Source organism: Enhydra lutris, unplaced genomic scaffold (assembly GCF_002288905.1).
Source record: "Enhydra lutris kenyoni isolate GAN:26980312 unplaced genomic scaffold, ASM228890v2 scaffoldscaffold78, whole genome shotgun sequence".
In the NCBI taxonomy this organism is placed as follows: Eukaryota; Metazoa; Chordata; class Mammalia; order Carnivora; family Mustelidae; genus Enhydra; species Enhydra lutris.
The window spans coordinates 4,669,397-4,684,423 of record NW_019154162.1 but is presented as its reverse complement, the minus strand read 5'-3'; the positions used below and the strand labels follow the sequence as shown (position 1 = coordinate 4,684,423).

At 38.5% G+C, this 15,027-nt stretch overlaps 1 protein-coding gene across 2 annotated transcripts in view; it reads right to left on the bottom strand.

Moving 5' to 3' along the window:
* LOC111160848 (UDP-glucose glycoprotein glucosyltransferase 1) overlaps positions 1-15,027 on the bottom strand; it is a 134,241-nt gene that overhangs the window by 21,091 nt on the left and 98,123 nt on the right. For both annotated transcript variants that reach the window (XM_022524236.1, XM_022524237.1), the window contains 8 exons: positions 14,789-14,874; positions 11,976-12,060; positions 10,590-10,678; positions 9,883-9,987; positions 7,645-7,729; positions 6,845-7,027; positions 4,874-5,034; positions 3,544-3,658 (listed from right to left, as the gene is read on the bottom strand). In XM_022524236.1, the coding sequence (XP_022379944.1) occupies positions 3,544-3,658; positions 4,874-5,034; positions 6,845-7,027; positions 7,645-7,729; positions 9,883-9,987; positions 10,590-10,678; positions 11,976-12,060; positions 14,789-14,874 (909 nt within the window). The remainder of the gene's footprint in view (positions 1-3,543; positions 3,659-4,873; positions 5,035-6,844; positions 7,028-7,644; positions 7,730-9,882; positions 9,988-10,589; positions 10,679-11,975; positions 12,061-14,788; positions 14,875-15,027) is intronic.

Below are 15,027 nucleotides of genomic sequence, written 5' to 3'. Positions count from 1 at the left end.
GGGAGGGTATGTGCTATGGTGAGTGCTGTGAAGTGTGTAAACCTGGCAATTCACAGACCTGTACCCCTGGGGATAAAAAGATATTATATGTTTAAAAAAATAAAATTAAAAAAAAAAAAAATGAAGAGACATACAAAATACCAAATATACAAAATCCATACACAGGGGTAAAAAGTAATCAATAGAAACTATACTTTTGAAGCCTTGACATTGGATTTATAACACAAGGACTTAATAGCAGGTATCTTAAATATGTTCAAATAGGAACAAAGGAAACCAAGTCTAACAGAACTAAAGGAAAGGATGAGAATGATGTTTCAAAAATTAGAGAATTAAGAGATACACACTATATAAAAGAACCAAACAAAATCTACTGTTGAAAAACACAATAACTTAAATGAAAATTCACTAGATGGGTTTAACCACAGATTTGAGCAGCAGAAAAGATAATCAGGTCAACTGAAGATAAATCAACTGAGATCTCCCAGTCTTAAGATTTTCCAGGAGCAGAAAGAAGAATGAAGAAAAATAAAAAGAGCTCAGAGAACTCTGGGAAATCATCAAATATATGAACACATTCAACAGGAGTCTGAAAAGGAGAGAAAAAGAGGCAAGAATAAAACTTAAAGAAATAAAACTTCCCAAATTTGGTGAAAAACATAAATCTACACATTCAAGAAGTTCAATGAACTCCAAGTAGGATTAATTCAAAAGAGACCCAACCTAACTACCTCATAACCAAAGTATCAAAAGAAAAGACTGGAGATAGTGACTTGTCAGGTAAGGGATTCTCAAGATTAACAGCTAATTTCTCATCACAAAACATGGAGTCTAACAGTCTATGGGACAATAAAATCAAAGAAAAATATGAGAAGGGAAAAAAATGTCAAGCAAGAATTTTATATCCAGCAAAACTACCCAACAAAAACCACCAAAGGAGAAAATTACACATTTCCCAAGAGTCTGTAGCTCCAGAGCCATCCTATTAAGAAATACTAAAGGGAGTCCAATGACTGAAATGAAAAGGACATTAGACAGAACTCAAATCTACATGAAGAAATAAAAAGCACCAGTAAAGGTATGTAGGTAAATATATAAGATAATATCAGTGTATTTGTTATTTAGAACTCCTTTTTCCTCTGGTTTGAAAACAATTACAAACAGCAGTAATTATAAATCTGTGTTGCTGGGTATATAATGTATTATACAGTGCATATACAATGTATCATACAAACTGTATTATAGTAAAAGTATGGGAAGAAAGAGAACACAGCTATATAGGAACAAAGTTTTTGTATGCTTCTGAAATTAAGTTCTTAGTAAACCCAAACCAAACTGTAATAAGTTAGAGTGTTTTAATGCTAATCATCAGGACAACCACTGAGAAAATAACTCAAAAATATATAGTAGGGAAAACAAGGGAATTAAAATGGCAGTTGAAAATCCTACTTCATTAATAATTATATAAAATATAGGGACACTTGGGTGGCTCAGTCAGTTAAATGTGTGCCTTAGGCTCAAGTCATGATCCCAGAGTCATAGGATCGAGTCCCTCATGGGGCTCTCTGCTCAATGGGGAGCCTGCTTCTCCCTCTGCCTGCTGTTCCCTCTGCTTGTGCTCTCTCTCTGAAAAATAAATAAAATATTAAAAAATATAAAATAAAATGTAAATGTAGTAACTCTCTAAATGAAAGCCACATAGGATGGGTAGTTCCCGTATACCAAATTAACAGACTGACAATAAGTACTGGTCAAAACACAGAGCAACAGGAATTCTTTTTTTTTTTTTTTTAAAGATTTTATTTATTTATTTGACAGACAGAGACCACAAGTAGGCAGGGAGGCAGGCAGAGAGAGAGAGGAGGAAGCAGGCTCCCTGCTGAGCAGAGAGCCCTATGCGGGGCTTGATCCCAGGACTCTGGGATCATGACCTGAGCTGAAGGCAGAGGCTTTAACCCACTGAGCTACCCAGGCACCCCGAGCAACAGGAATTCTTACGTGGCTGGTGGGAGTATAAATTAGAACTACTTTGGAAAACTGTTTGAAAATCTAATAAAGAAAAATATACAAATCTGATGACTTGGTAATTCCACAAGTAGTTGTACACACAACTGAAATACGTGTACATGTGCATCAAGACAGTTGCATGAATGATCACAGCACCATTATCCATGGAAAACAACCCAAATATAAAAGTTTCACTACACACAACAAAATGGATGGACTGCACAAACATAATGTTGAGCAAAAGAAATTAGACACAAGAGTACAGCTTTTAAGATACAAATGAGGTAGGGAGAAAAAAAAAAACAGGCAAAACTAAACTACAGTATTTAAGGATACATGTTACAGTAGTAATTCTATAAAGAAAAGCACTGAGATGATTACCACCAAAGTTAGAATACAGGATACTTCTGTTAGAGAAGAAAGATGGCTGCTGGGATGCTGGTAATGTTCTATTTCTTGGAACCAGATGGTGGTGTACAGGCATTTGCTTTGTGGTAATTCACTGATGCATATGAATACGTATATATTGGTATATTTTGTTTTGTATGCTTTCCTTTATGGGTGCTATATATCACAATAACAGTTTTAAAATGTTTAAGGCAGGGGCATCTGGGTGACTCAATTGGTTAAGTGACTGCCTTTGGCTCAAGTCATGGTCCCAGGGTCCTGGGATCAAATCCCACATCAGGCTTCACCTGCTCTGTGGGGAGTCTGCTTCTCCCTCCCCCTCTGTCTGTTACTCCCCCTGCTTGTACTCTCTTGCTGTCAAATAAATAAATAAAATCTCTAAAACAAAATTTTTAAGGCATACTTAAGCAAAACAAAATATGTAAAACTAGGTATCTAATCTAAAACAAACTATAATCTCACCTCTGAAAAATATTTAGCATTAATAAATTGATTTGGCTAAACTTAAAAAATGCCATGGCTTCTGACAGAAAAAAAAAGGGAGGGACGCCTGGGTCACTCAGTCTGTTAAGCATCTGCCTTCGGCTGAGGTCATGATCCCAAAGTCCTAGGACTGAGTCCTCTATCAGGCTCCTTCCTCAGTGGAGAATGTGCTTCTCCTTCCCTCTGCCTGCCACCCCCACTGCTTGTGCGCTCACGCTCTCTCTCTGACAAATAAATAAATAAAAATATTTTAAAAAAAGGGGGGGGAGGGGAAATTGGGAGATGATCTACTGTGAATCTTTGCTAATTAGTTCCTAAAGAGAAACAAATCACTCCTAGCAGGCAGAGAAACAAATTTATCAAGATATCATGGGTGCAAAATTAAAAGATATGGTAATGGTTTGAAGAGGCAGCATCCTCCCTCCATCTCCCTTCCAAACTAACATCATTTTTCACTACTATGTCTCCTCTTGAGGATAGATAAAAATGTCACACACACACACACAAACACTGCACAATTCCCTTCCATGAAGAAACAAAACACCGTCCCAATGGAGGAAAGAAGTGAGAACGTAATAATCCAATTCCTGACACAATATTGCATACCCATCACTGAAAGTGTTAACCAAAAAAATAGCCACTTACTTGATCAAGATTTGAAAGGCTGTTAGGATCCTGACTCAGACCTTGGTACTGTCCCCTGAGTCTGTCACCAGCAGCTATTTTCCTAAACTTCTTCAGATCCACGACATACAGTGCACTGGATAGAAAAGAAATACTTGTTATAACCATGGATTGTAGCAGAAAAAGTAACCTCACTGAATAATGGTCACCAAATAAACATCCTGCTCTCTCTTTGAAAAAGTAAGCAGTGGCATTATAGTGGAGCTCAGGGTCAGTATGTGCTCCTTCAAAGATGGCTCATGCAAAACCCATATTCTTCCACCAAGTTCACTTTGTCACTCTTCCTTATTCAACTGCCTTCCTTATTTAGCTACCTTAAATCTCTGACAAAAGAATACTTCTACCAAATGTCAGCAGATCAGGTAATAAAAGCTAACCATCAGTCAAAGATATCCTGATGATGTCTTAAACATCACAGGGGAAAAAAAACCAGTGTTACAGATCTTCTGGACCAAGAACATTAACTAATGATAAAGAAATCACCAAACCCCAACATTTATCTCTGTAAATGCTGCTACCTTCCAGATCTTCCAAACCACACTCGGCCCAGAGCAGATAATGTAATGTTACAGTCTATCTTAGGAATTCTACTTCTAGAAATTTGTCCTACAGATATATTTGAAATACACTAAATGATGTATTTAATTATTCACTGCAATGCAGTATGTCACAACAAAATACCATAAGTAACACAAATACTGGAATAATATGTAGATGTAAAAAGGAAGGTCTCTCTCTCAACACACTGATTTAAGATCTACTACAGAAATTAAATAAAGCAAGCACAAAATTGTAAATATGATGGCATATTTTGTGTATAAAAAGAAATTTGGTTGTTAATGTAAGAAATCAAGAAACTCTGGAAGGACATAAATTAATAAAGGAGGTTATCTGTTGTAGAAGTGAGAACTGGGTAGAGGACAGAAAAGACTGGGAAGATCATTTTTTGTAATAATCTGGGCATATCTTTTGTAATTTTTATTTTTGAACCATATTAATTTATTGCCTATTCACAATTTCAAATATGCAAAATAATTTTTTTAAAAGATTTTATTTATTTATTTGACGGACAGAGACCACAAGTAGGCAGAGAGGCAGGCAGAGAGAGAGACGGAGAAGCAGGTTCCCTGCTGAGCAGAGAGCCCGATGTGGGCCTCAATCCCAGGACCCTGGGATCATGACCTGAGCCAAAAGCAGAGGCTTTAACCCACTAAGCCACCCAGGCGCCCGCAAAATAAATTTTTTAAGAAAAGAAAATCAAACAGCATTAAGAATATTCCTTTTTCAATACCTGATATGATACTTCCGCCCAGCCAAATGACTGGCCCAATACCCCGATTTCCAGAACCTGTAGCCATCCATTTCTTTTCGGCTATCACAGAAAGGAGTATAACCATAAGGAGCACCATCCAAATTGAAATCTCTTAACTCTTTCAGATCCGTTCGTACAATCTGAAGAAAAGAAAATCACAAGTCATTTGTATTGCTTTGTTTGTTTTAGAGGGAGAGAGAGCAGGAAGGGAGTAGGGGAGGGAGGCATAGATTAGAGGAAGAGAGAGAATCTTAAACAGGCTTCATGCCCAGTGCAGAGCCTGACACAGGGCTCCATCTCACGACCTTGAGATCATGACCTGAGCCAAAATCAAGAGTCAGACACTTAACCAACTGAGCCACCCAGACAACCCACAAGTTATCTGTTAAACTGCTGAGAGCAGTTTCCTTAAAATCCAGAGTGCCTCACTGAAACATTGCAGAGGGCAGCTCTGAGGTTAATGGCACAGTCTCCAGCTGTAGACCCAGTCTGAGCCCAGATTCTTACACTGATTAGCTGACTGCTTTCACTAACATGTAAGACACTTTGCCTAGAGCTTGGCACATAGTATTCTAGTATTCAAAAAGGTAGAAATAAAACAAATTTATACTACTTAGCCTCTCTGTGACTGAGTTTCCTCATGTGTAAAATGGATACTTCACAGGATTACATGAATCAGTACACGGACAGCTGTGAAGATACCTGACACACAAGTACTCAACAAAGAGTAAGTGTGCTTATATTAGAATCCAGAAAGCATGCTTTAGGTCAAGTCAGTTGTGATACAGTGAGTCCTATGAGGCAGGTAATTCCAAAGAAGTGGATGAAGCCTGTGGCTGCATGCACATATGACATATCACTTCCATTCAGATGATTACCTCAGGTTTCAGCCAGCTCAGGGGATGGGGGAAGGTTAAAGGAGAACTATATTCACACTTTTTGATTTTGTATGGTCTAAAACCACAGTATATTCCTTTTAGGTCAAATCTTGACAGGAGGAAGACTAACTGAAGAGTTCCAAATTATCAAAGCCAGGCATCTATCTACTAGAGCTTCCTCCCTCTTAACCATGTCAATAAGTCCTAGCTTTGGGGTAAATAACTGGAGATAATGGCAAGCACTGTTAAACCTCAATCTTTTAGTTTCTAGTTTGTATGTTAAATGAATTAAGTATGTAATCATGTACTGCATAAATGATGTAAACGCAACTGTGTAAAAGAGGCATAGAAAAAAGATGAAAAAGAAATACATCAAATGCAAATTTTAAAAAGTGATCACGTGTTGGTATAACTTTCTATATATTCTATTTTTTTATTACATTGTATTAGTCACCATGTAGTACATCATTAGTTTTTGATGTAGTGTTCCATGATTCACGTGTGCATATTCATATTCATATGTGTGCATATTCCATATATTCTAATATAACATAAACATGTATTTTTCTGTAACTAGAAAAATAAAATCACTTTAAAAGGAGAAGGAAGTCTAATGCCTTTAATACGAACTGTTTATTTTTTTAAGATTTTATTTATCTGACAAAGAGAGAGACAGTGAGAGGGAACACAAGCAGGGGGAGTGGGATAGGGAGAACCAGGCCTCCTGCTGAGCAGGGAGGCTGATGTAGGGCTTGAACCCAGGATCCCGGGACCATGACGTGAGCAAAGGTACTGAGGCACCCAGGTGCCCCAATATGAACTGTTTAAATCTGGCTTGTAAGAGCTTACTTGGGGTGCCTGGGTCGCTCATTGGGTTTAAAGCCACTGCCTTCAGCTCAGGTCATGATCCCAGGGTCCTGGGATCGAGCCCCTGGGATTGAGCCCCGAATCAGGTCTCTGCTCAGCAGGGAGCCTGCTTCCCCCCCTCTCTCTCTGCCTGCCTCTCTGCCTACTTGTGATCTCTGTCAAAAAAATAAATAAAATCTTAAAAAAAAAAAAAAAAAGAGCTTACCTGATCAGCATCTACAAACAGGAATTTGTCAACAACCAATGGGAAGAGCACATCCAAGAAGAGGATCTTGTAACCCCAGATGATGCGCTGCTTCTCAGTTTGCTGATGAAGCCACCGAGGCCATTTGTACTGAACAAGTTCATACTGGAAATTGTATTCATTTGCCATATAAGGTATGAACTCCTATATTTGGACATAGGAAACAACAAACAACCATTTACTTTGATGAAGAAAATCAACTCTATAAGTCAGCCATCGTGATTATGGCACAAGTAAAACACATTTACCATAACAGTGGTCTAATACAGAAATCTAACCCTGACTCACCTGTAACTACATAAAAGAATACAGAGTAACCTGCACTACACTTTTAATTAAACTATAAATACATGCTCAGAGGAAGAGAATATATTTTATTAAAACAAAAGATACAGATTTTCTTCTAATGTTATCCAAGCTTCAAACAGGTCAAAATTTTGTGTTTGGTTTTATAAGGACTATCCTTCCAAAATAATCCAGTCTGGAACGAACATAGAAATATGCAACCAGGGGCTCCTGGCTGGGTTTTAGTCGGAAGAGCACATGACTCTTGATCTTGGGGTCATCAGTTGGAGCCCCACACTGGATGTAGAGATTACTTAAACTAAATAAACGAAAAAAAATATATACAACTGAAGAAGGGAAACCTACTTAAAAGGAAATTTTTTAAATCATACAAGTAAGACTGAAGCAGTAAAAACTCTATTATACCATACATATCTCCTTAATAAGAATCCTTTGCTTTCTCCTGAGGAACAAACCTTAAATGTGGGAGACAAATAATTCTTCAAGAACCAGAATTTCACAGGAGTCTTGGTATTCTTCAGTACTGACAGCATCATTATACTGTCAAACAAAAGCAAACAATAATCAATAATAATCTTCCAATGCTTTTTAATCTCAGAGAAATCAAGTAGAGTCAATCATGAGACTGCTAAATGTTCTTCATGGCAGAGCAAATTGATGGCAAAGAGAGACGCTTACTAATGGAAATGGAAAACTACACTTATTATACAAAGTTATCACTGAATGGAAAAGAAAGAGTATTTCTCACCCATAAAAATATACCTGATAAAGGCCAATGTTTTAATCATGTTACATCTTTTAATAAACTGCTTCACGAACTGCTATCTTAATTATGGTACAAAGGAATAATGAAGCTTGTGGTTAACTGACTACAGGACTCTGAAAAGAAAACCTGTAAGCCACAATAGCTGTGTGTGGCTGTACTGCCCCCCAGAGCCTCAACTGAAGACCCTGCCAGGGAGAAGAGCAGGGAGAGGTCAGGGGATATAGCAAATGGCTACGGCATCAGGATTTCCTACTTTGAAAACAGACAAAAACAAACTGAGTCAAGGACTTTATTTAAATTGAGTTATAGCCAACATTTAACATTAGCTATTTTATTTTAGGTCAGTTATTTTTTGGAAATGGGAGGGCTGAACCTGAGTAAAATGACAGTTTAATTATTTGCCACACTAGATTTGTCATGGAAAATTAAAAGTAAAATGAACCCTGGCATTAGGAAAGTCACTCTCAAGCAAAGGAGTATATTCACAGACAAGCCTTTCCCTGGGGAGCACTGCCTCAACCAGCCTAAGGCTGTGACCTTTACTTGGCCCTGACTATGTGACTTCAGGCAAATTCCTTCACCCTCTGAATCTGTCTATAAACAGAGGTGTTCTACACACAAAACAGATAATCATGTCAAAAAATGGGCAGAAGATATGAACAGACACTTCTCCAATGAAGACATACAAATGGCTACCAGACACATGAACAAATGTTCATCATCACTAGCCATCAGGGAGATTCAAATTAAAACCACATTGAGATACCACCTTACACCAGTTAGAATGGCCAAAATTAGCAAAACAGGAAACAACACGTGTTGGAGAGGATGTGGAGAAAGGGGAACCCTCTTCCACTGTTGGTGGGAACGCAAGCTGGTGCAGCCACTTTGGAAAACAGTGTGGAGATTCCTCAAGAAATTAAAAATAGAGCTTCCCTATGACCCTGCAATTGCACTACTGGGTATTTACCCCAAAGATACAGATGTAGTGAAAAGAAGGGCCATCTGTACCCCAATGTTTATAGCAGCAATGGCCACGGTCGCCAAACTGTGGAAAGAACCAAGATGCCCTTCAACAGAAAAATGGATAAGGAAGATGTGGTCCATATACACTATGGAGTATTATGCCTCCATCAGAAAGGATGAATACCCAACTTTTGTAGCAACATGGATGGGACTGGGAGAGATTATGCTGAGTGAAGTAAGTCAAACAGAGAGAGTCAATTATCATATGGTTTTACTTATTTGTGGAGCATAACAAATAGCATGGAGGACAAGGGGAGATGGAGAGGAGAAGGGAGTTGAGGGAAATTGGAAGGGGAGGTAAACCATGAGAGACTATGGACTCTGAAAAACAATCTGAGGGTTTTGAAGGGGTGGGGGGTGGGAGGTTGGGGGAACCAGGTGGTGGGTATTAGAGAGGGCACGGATCGCATAGAGCACTGGGAGTGGAGCAAAAACAATGAACACTGTTACACTGAAAAGAAATAAAAAATTAAAAAAACAAAAAACGAAAAAAACCAGAGGTGTTCTTCTGTGAGAACCAAGATCACTCCTCGCTCTAAACTATGAGTCTTTGGAAGGCAGGTCCATGGCCCTATTCCACTTCTATTCTCTGTGCTGACCTCCTAATTTCTGGTTTAAGCAATGACTTGCTTAAGTCATTGGCCAATTAAACACCACTATTTATATTGTGCATGCAGTGCTATTAAAGGTTTATAGCCTTGTAATATCCACACAGATGCATTTAAGATACAGCCAGACTTTATGAGACTGACAGAGCAAAACAATACAATTATATATTCACAATCCTCAGAGTGCTTCAGATACAAAAAAGCATAATGGACAGAATCCCATAAAAGATTTACTAAGTAAGAATACTGTGACAAACTCATTCATATATACTGAAATAATCAACACAACTAACCGAAGAAATCTTTCATAGAGATGACCAGATGCCACGGAGAAAATATTAATTATGTCATCTTTATCTTGTTTCACTTCCTCAGTCTTCTGTCCTCCCGTAAAGCCCCTATAATAATAAAGATAAAAACAAGAACATTTGAAATGCTGGTACAGATACATAGCCCTTTAAGGGGAGAGCTACAGAGATGGTGTTTCCCATTCCCATTCCTTCCCTAGAGGGTAATGCAGGAGGAGCCAGTGAAACATCCTCTGGGACCCCAAGAGGGCACAAGGCAACCAAGCCAGCACAGGGTAAAGAGAAGGATGCTGCCTATAGGGTACCACATAGCTCCACAAACAGACTGAACACAGGTGATTCCACAGAATGTGATCTGCTCAATGGGAAGTAAACTGAACTCTCCAAAAGGCAGGCACAACCCAATGAGAGTCAAGAAGTAACTTCCCCACAAGGGGATGTTAACCTCCTTCACTTAAGTCAGTGGAAAACACTCATCTACTCTAAATAGAAAGTGCAAGATGTGGTGGCAGAGTGCAGACTCTGAAAGGCCCAAATAGGATTCTTATACTCAAAAGAAGGGAGAGATGGTGCTTACATCTCACCCTTTCCTTAAAAGATATATATATGTATGTATGTATGTATGTATGTATGTATGTATGTGTGTGTGTGTATATATATATATATATATATTTTTAATGGTACCAATTTACCATTTGAAGGAGTCCCAAAATCCAGATTCATTTTCATTAGTTCCATCACTCAGCAAGTCTTCATTTACCATATCTGCCTTCTTCTGAACCTGCAACCATATGTGAGGAGTGCTGTCAACAATAGGAAATGAATTCTCCAATAAGCATGACAACCAACCCAGAGTCTAGATGAGTTCAATAGAATGATCATCAACATACCACATTAAAACTGCAGGTGATGAGACAGCAACCTCTCTTAATTAGATAATAACTTTTTTACTTTGAAAAATGGTCAAAGAACCTCAAATTCAACTGTGTAGGAAACATAGTCAAAGCAAAACTAGAAACCTAATCCACCAAGCTGACAGCTGGTTTTCCAGGGGTAGAGTACAGCCCACATGAGCGCTGACAGGAAGTCACTTTAGATCACAGCCTGTTTTTAGGATTTACCAGAAAAAAGACAGGTTGAATCTTCTCACCAGCACAGAGACCAGTTTTCTGCTCAACTGTGTGGGCTGCTTTAGATTCTACTATGTGTAATGATTACTTATTCTATAATACCTATTATTTGTGTTTAAGGCATTAAGAATTTCAAAATTCTGAGAAGTGAAGAGAAATGAAATAGGGATACCAATTATTATTGTTGTTGGAATTTTCATAGGCATCCTTCCCAATTTTCTGAGAACAGTCATAAATAATAAAATTAATGATGGCTATGTAAGCAAAATAGTATCTTGTGAAAACACTTTATGTAAAATGAGACTATTATTGCTCACTGAGATTACTCAAAAGGTGCAATCTCTCAGCTGAAGAAAGCCACGACTGTATATTTACAAAAGACATCTTACATTTAAAGTATTCTGGGGCCCCTGGGTGGCTCAGCTGGCTAGTGTCTGACTCTTGATTTCGGCTCAGGTCATGATCTTAGGGTGGTGAGAATGAGCCCCACATTGGTCTCTGTGCTGGGCATGGAGCCTGCTTAGGATTCTCTTCTTTCTCTTTCTCTCTCACTCCCCCCCCCCCCCCCCCCCAGCTCCCCCCCCCCCCCCCCCCCCCCCCCACGCCCTCCTTCTCCCTCTCTCCCCCACTAAAAAAAAAAAAAAAAAAAAGCATTCCAATAAACACTAAAATTCCAAAGGTGAATTAAAGTCTTAAGCAGATTTTTCTTCCCACCAGCTTTACTGAGATATAATTACTGACAAACATTATAAAAATTGAAGGTGCACAATGTGATGATTTGATTTGATCTGCATATATTATTTGCATATATATTGTAAAATGATGACCACAGTGACAGCATTATCAGTTAACACATCCACATTATCTATATAAGAGCTACTGAATGCCAGAATACTGCTACTTTTACCCACTATAAAAGAATGTCTGTCTTAGGATTACCAAACTCACCTTCACTTTAATAATTTTGCTCTTGAAGTTGTTGAGGACAACAACAACTTCATCAGCATCAGGAGGAGAATCTGTGCCATCGTGGCTTAGAAAGAAAAGAAAGGGAAAGGACAAGACAGACATTACAAATCACAATTCTCAAAATGCAGTAGTGATCTGACATCAATCTGCCATATTTGTTATCATAAAGGAGTTTTCCAGAACAAATTAATTTCTCACAACCTGCAGGAAGTCCCTTCAAGCTACACGGAAGCACTTGTCAGAATCTCTATCCTTCAAACATTGAACATTCCAGTCACAACCCAAACTTCCTTCTTGAGTCTCCTCTTTAAATTACTTTTCACAGGGGCGCCTGGGTGGCTCAGTGGGTTAAAGCCTCTGCCTTCGGCTCAGGTCATGATCCCAGGGTCCTGGGATGGAGCCCTGCATCGGGCTCTCTGCTCATCAGGGAGCCTGCTCCCTTCTCTCTCTCTGCCTGCTTCTCTGCCTACTTGTGATCTCTGTCAAATAAATAAATAAAATCTTTAAATTACCTTTCACAGAGAAAAAAGCTCCCAGTGCTGGCGAGCGCATAATGAGCACTTAATCAACACCTGTATTAACAAAGTCTGAGCCAAGTTCAGCACCAGCAATAAAGGGCTGCCCAGGGGCATAAGCCACTCTGCACCATCATCAAAAACACATCACTTCTACTCTTTCACAGACAAGTAACAAAGCATGACTCTACTTCAGAGTTCCGTAAAGGTATCACTCTATCCTTCTGCCTGGAGGCACACAATCAGCCAATTCTAGTCTCAACTCAACCTGGTGCCCATATTCTGAAGAAAGAACTATAACAAGCTCTATTTGCAGGGAGGGCTAGGGCAGAATTGGAAACTTTAAAATTAAAAATAAGATATCCCCAATCAACTAATTCCTAAAATTTCCAGGCATCAATTTTCAAGGTGTTAAGTGCACGATGATAAGCCACGATAAAATATGAATTCACCGCATTCATTCAATATCATTCAGCAGAGAGCAGAGTTCTCAGGCAAGGAAAGATCCTGATGTGGAGCATGAAACACTACAGAATCTGGGAATATCCAAGATGAAGGGAACCCTAGACAGTAGGAAGAGAGGAGGACTCCACACTCCTAGGGTAGGGGGAAGAGTAGCCAAGGAAAGGGCATATGGAAGGGATGGTGTTTAGAAGAACAAGTAAATTTCTCATGATGGGATTAAATTCTGCAAAACTATATTTAAGAAAACGTTATTGGGAAGAAAACCTAGTATTTACAATGAATGTTATTATAATACAGCTTCAAGAATCCATGCTGCTCTATAGAACTAAAATCACACAACGAGAGGGTGTTTTAAATACACTGTAATGGAAATCCCTCCCTAAAAATTGACACAAACTCTCTTCACATAGCTTAAAACTAACTTAAATTGTGTTAAACAGAATTTAGATTACACCTTTTAAAAGGCAGTATAATTTTTTTGTTTCCCCTTTTAATTCTTTTTTTAATATTCAATTGAGCAACATATAGTACATCATTAGTTTTTGAATGTAGTGTTCAATGATTCATTAGTTGCACATAAAACCCAGTGCTCATCACCACACATGCCTTCCTTAATATCCATTACCTGGTTACCCCATTCCCCCAACCCCCTCCCTTCTGTAATCCTCTGTTTGTTTCCCATAGTCCAGAGTCTCTCATGGTTTGTCTCCCTCTCTGGTTTCTTTCCATTTAGTTTTCCCTCCATTCCCCTATGGTCCCCTGTGCTTTTCCTTATGTTCCATATATGAGTGAAATCATGCTCATGGATTGGAAGAATAAACATTGTTAAAATATCTATGCTGCCAAGAGCAATCTATACTTTCAATGTAATCCCTATCAAAATACCATCGACATTTTTCACAGAGCTGCAACAAACAATCCTAAAATTTGTATGGAACCAGAAAAGACTCCAAATCACCAGGGGAATTATGAAAAAGAAAACCAAAGCTGGGGACACACAATGACTGAGTTAAAGCTGTACTACAAAGCTGTGAACATCAAGACAGCACGGTATGGGCACAAAAACAGACACATAGATCAATGGAACAAAACAGAGACCCCAGAAACAGACCCTCAACTCTATGGTCAACAAATCTTCAACAAAGCAGGAAACAGTATCTAATGGAAAAAAGACAGTCTCTTCAGTAAATGGTGCTGGGAAAATCAGACAGTCATATGCAGAGGAATGAAACTAGACCACACTTACACCATACACAAAGATAATCTCAAAATGTCAGTATAATTTTTTTAAGCTAACAGGCAGCCACTGCAAACCTGAAGGCAAAAACCTGGTGACTGACAAAATGCTCTGGAAATACTGCCATACTACCCCAGACCAGGAAAGCCAATGCTAGCACCAAGATTTCATGGCCAAAGTTTATACATTCTGTGTATCTGCAATTCACCCAGGGTCAAGAAATATACTATCTAGGCAGAAAAGACTGACTGTTATTCATTTCTTTTCTCCTTTCTTGAAATAACTCAATTTCTCATCTGCCTATGGTTTTCATCACAGTGAGAAAATGACCTGATTCTAAGATGCTGTTAGCACAAAGGAAAGACTAAAGAGTGAAACCTGACATACTTACTTATTCATACCACTTATTGTCCAATCACACCCTGACAGTTCTTCCATACTCAATTTCCTGGAAAAGCACTGTTTCATCACACATAAATTCTTATTCCCCAGTTAACTGCCAGTGTAGTACTCAATTCAAGCTGATTCTCTGTAAAATATTCTGGAAAAGAAGCACCTACATCACTTAATCCTACCTGTAAATTCTATAAATATCTTCAGACCGACCCTTCCTTAGTCTGAGAATCCAAGCTCCTGGGTTGGCTTTTAACTGAAAGTAGCCCTAAGGTAAGAAGAAAGACAAATTTTAGTTTTCTTTTAAACATCAAAATGCTGTTTCTGAGGGACAGTTATTTCGTTTTCTGAAATATCACTCATATTTTAAATAACACAGTTATAATTTCAGTGCTATTCTTTAAAAGAAAAAGAGAGAAAT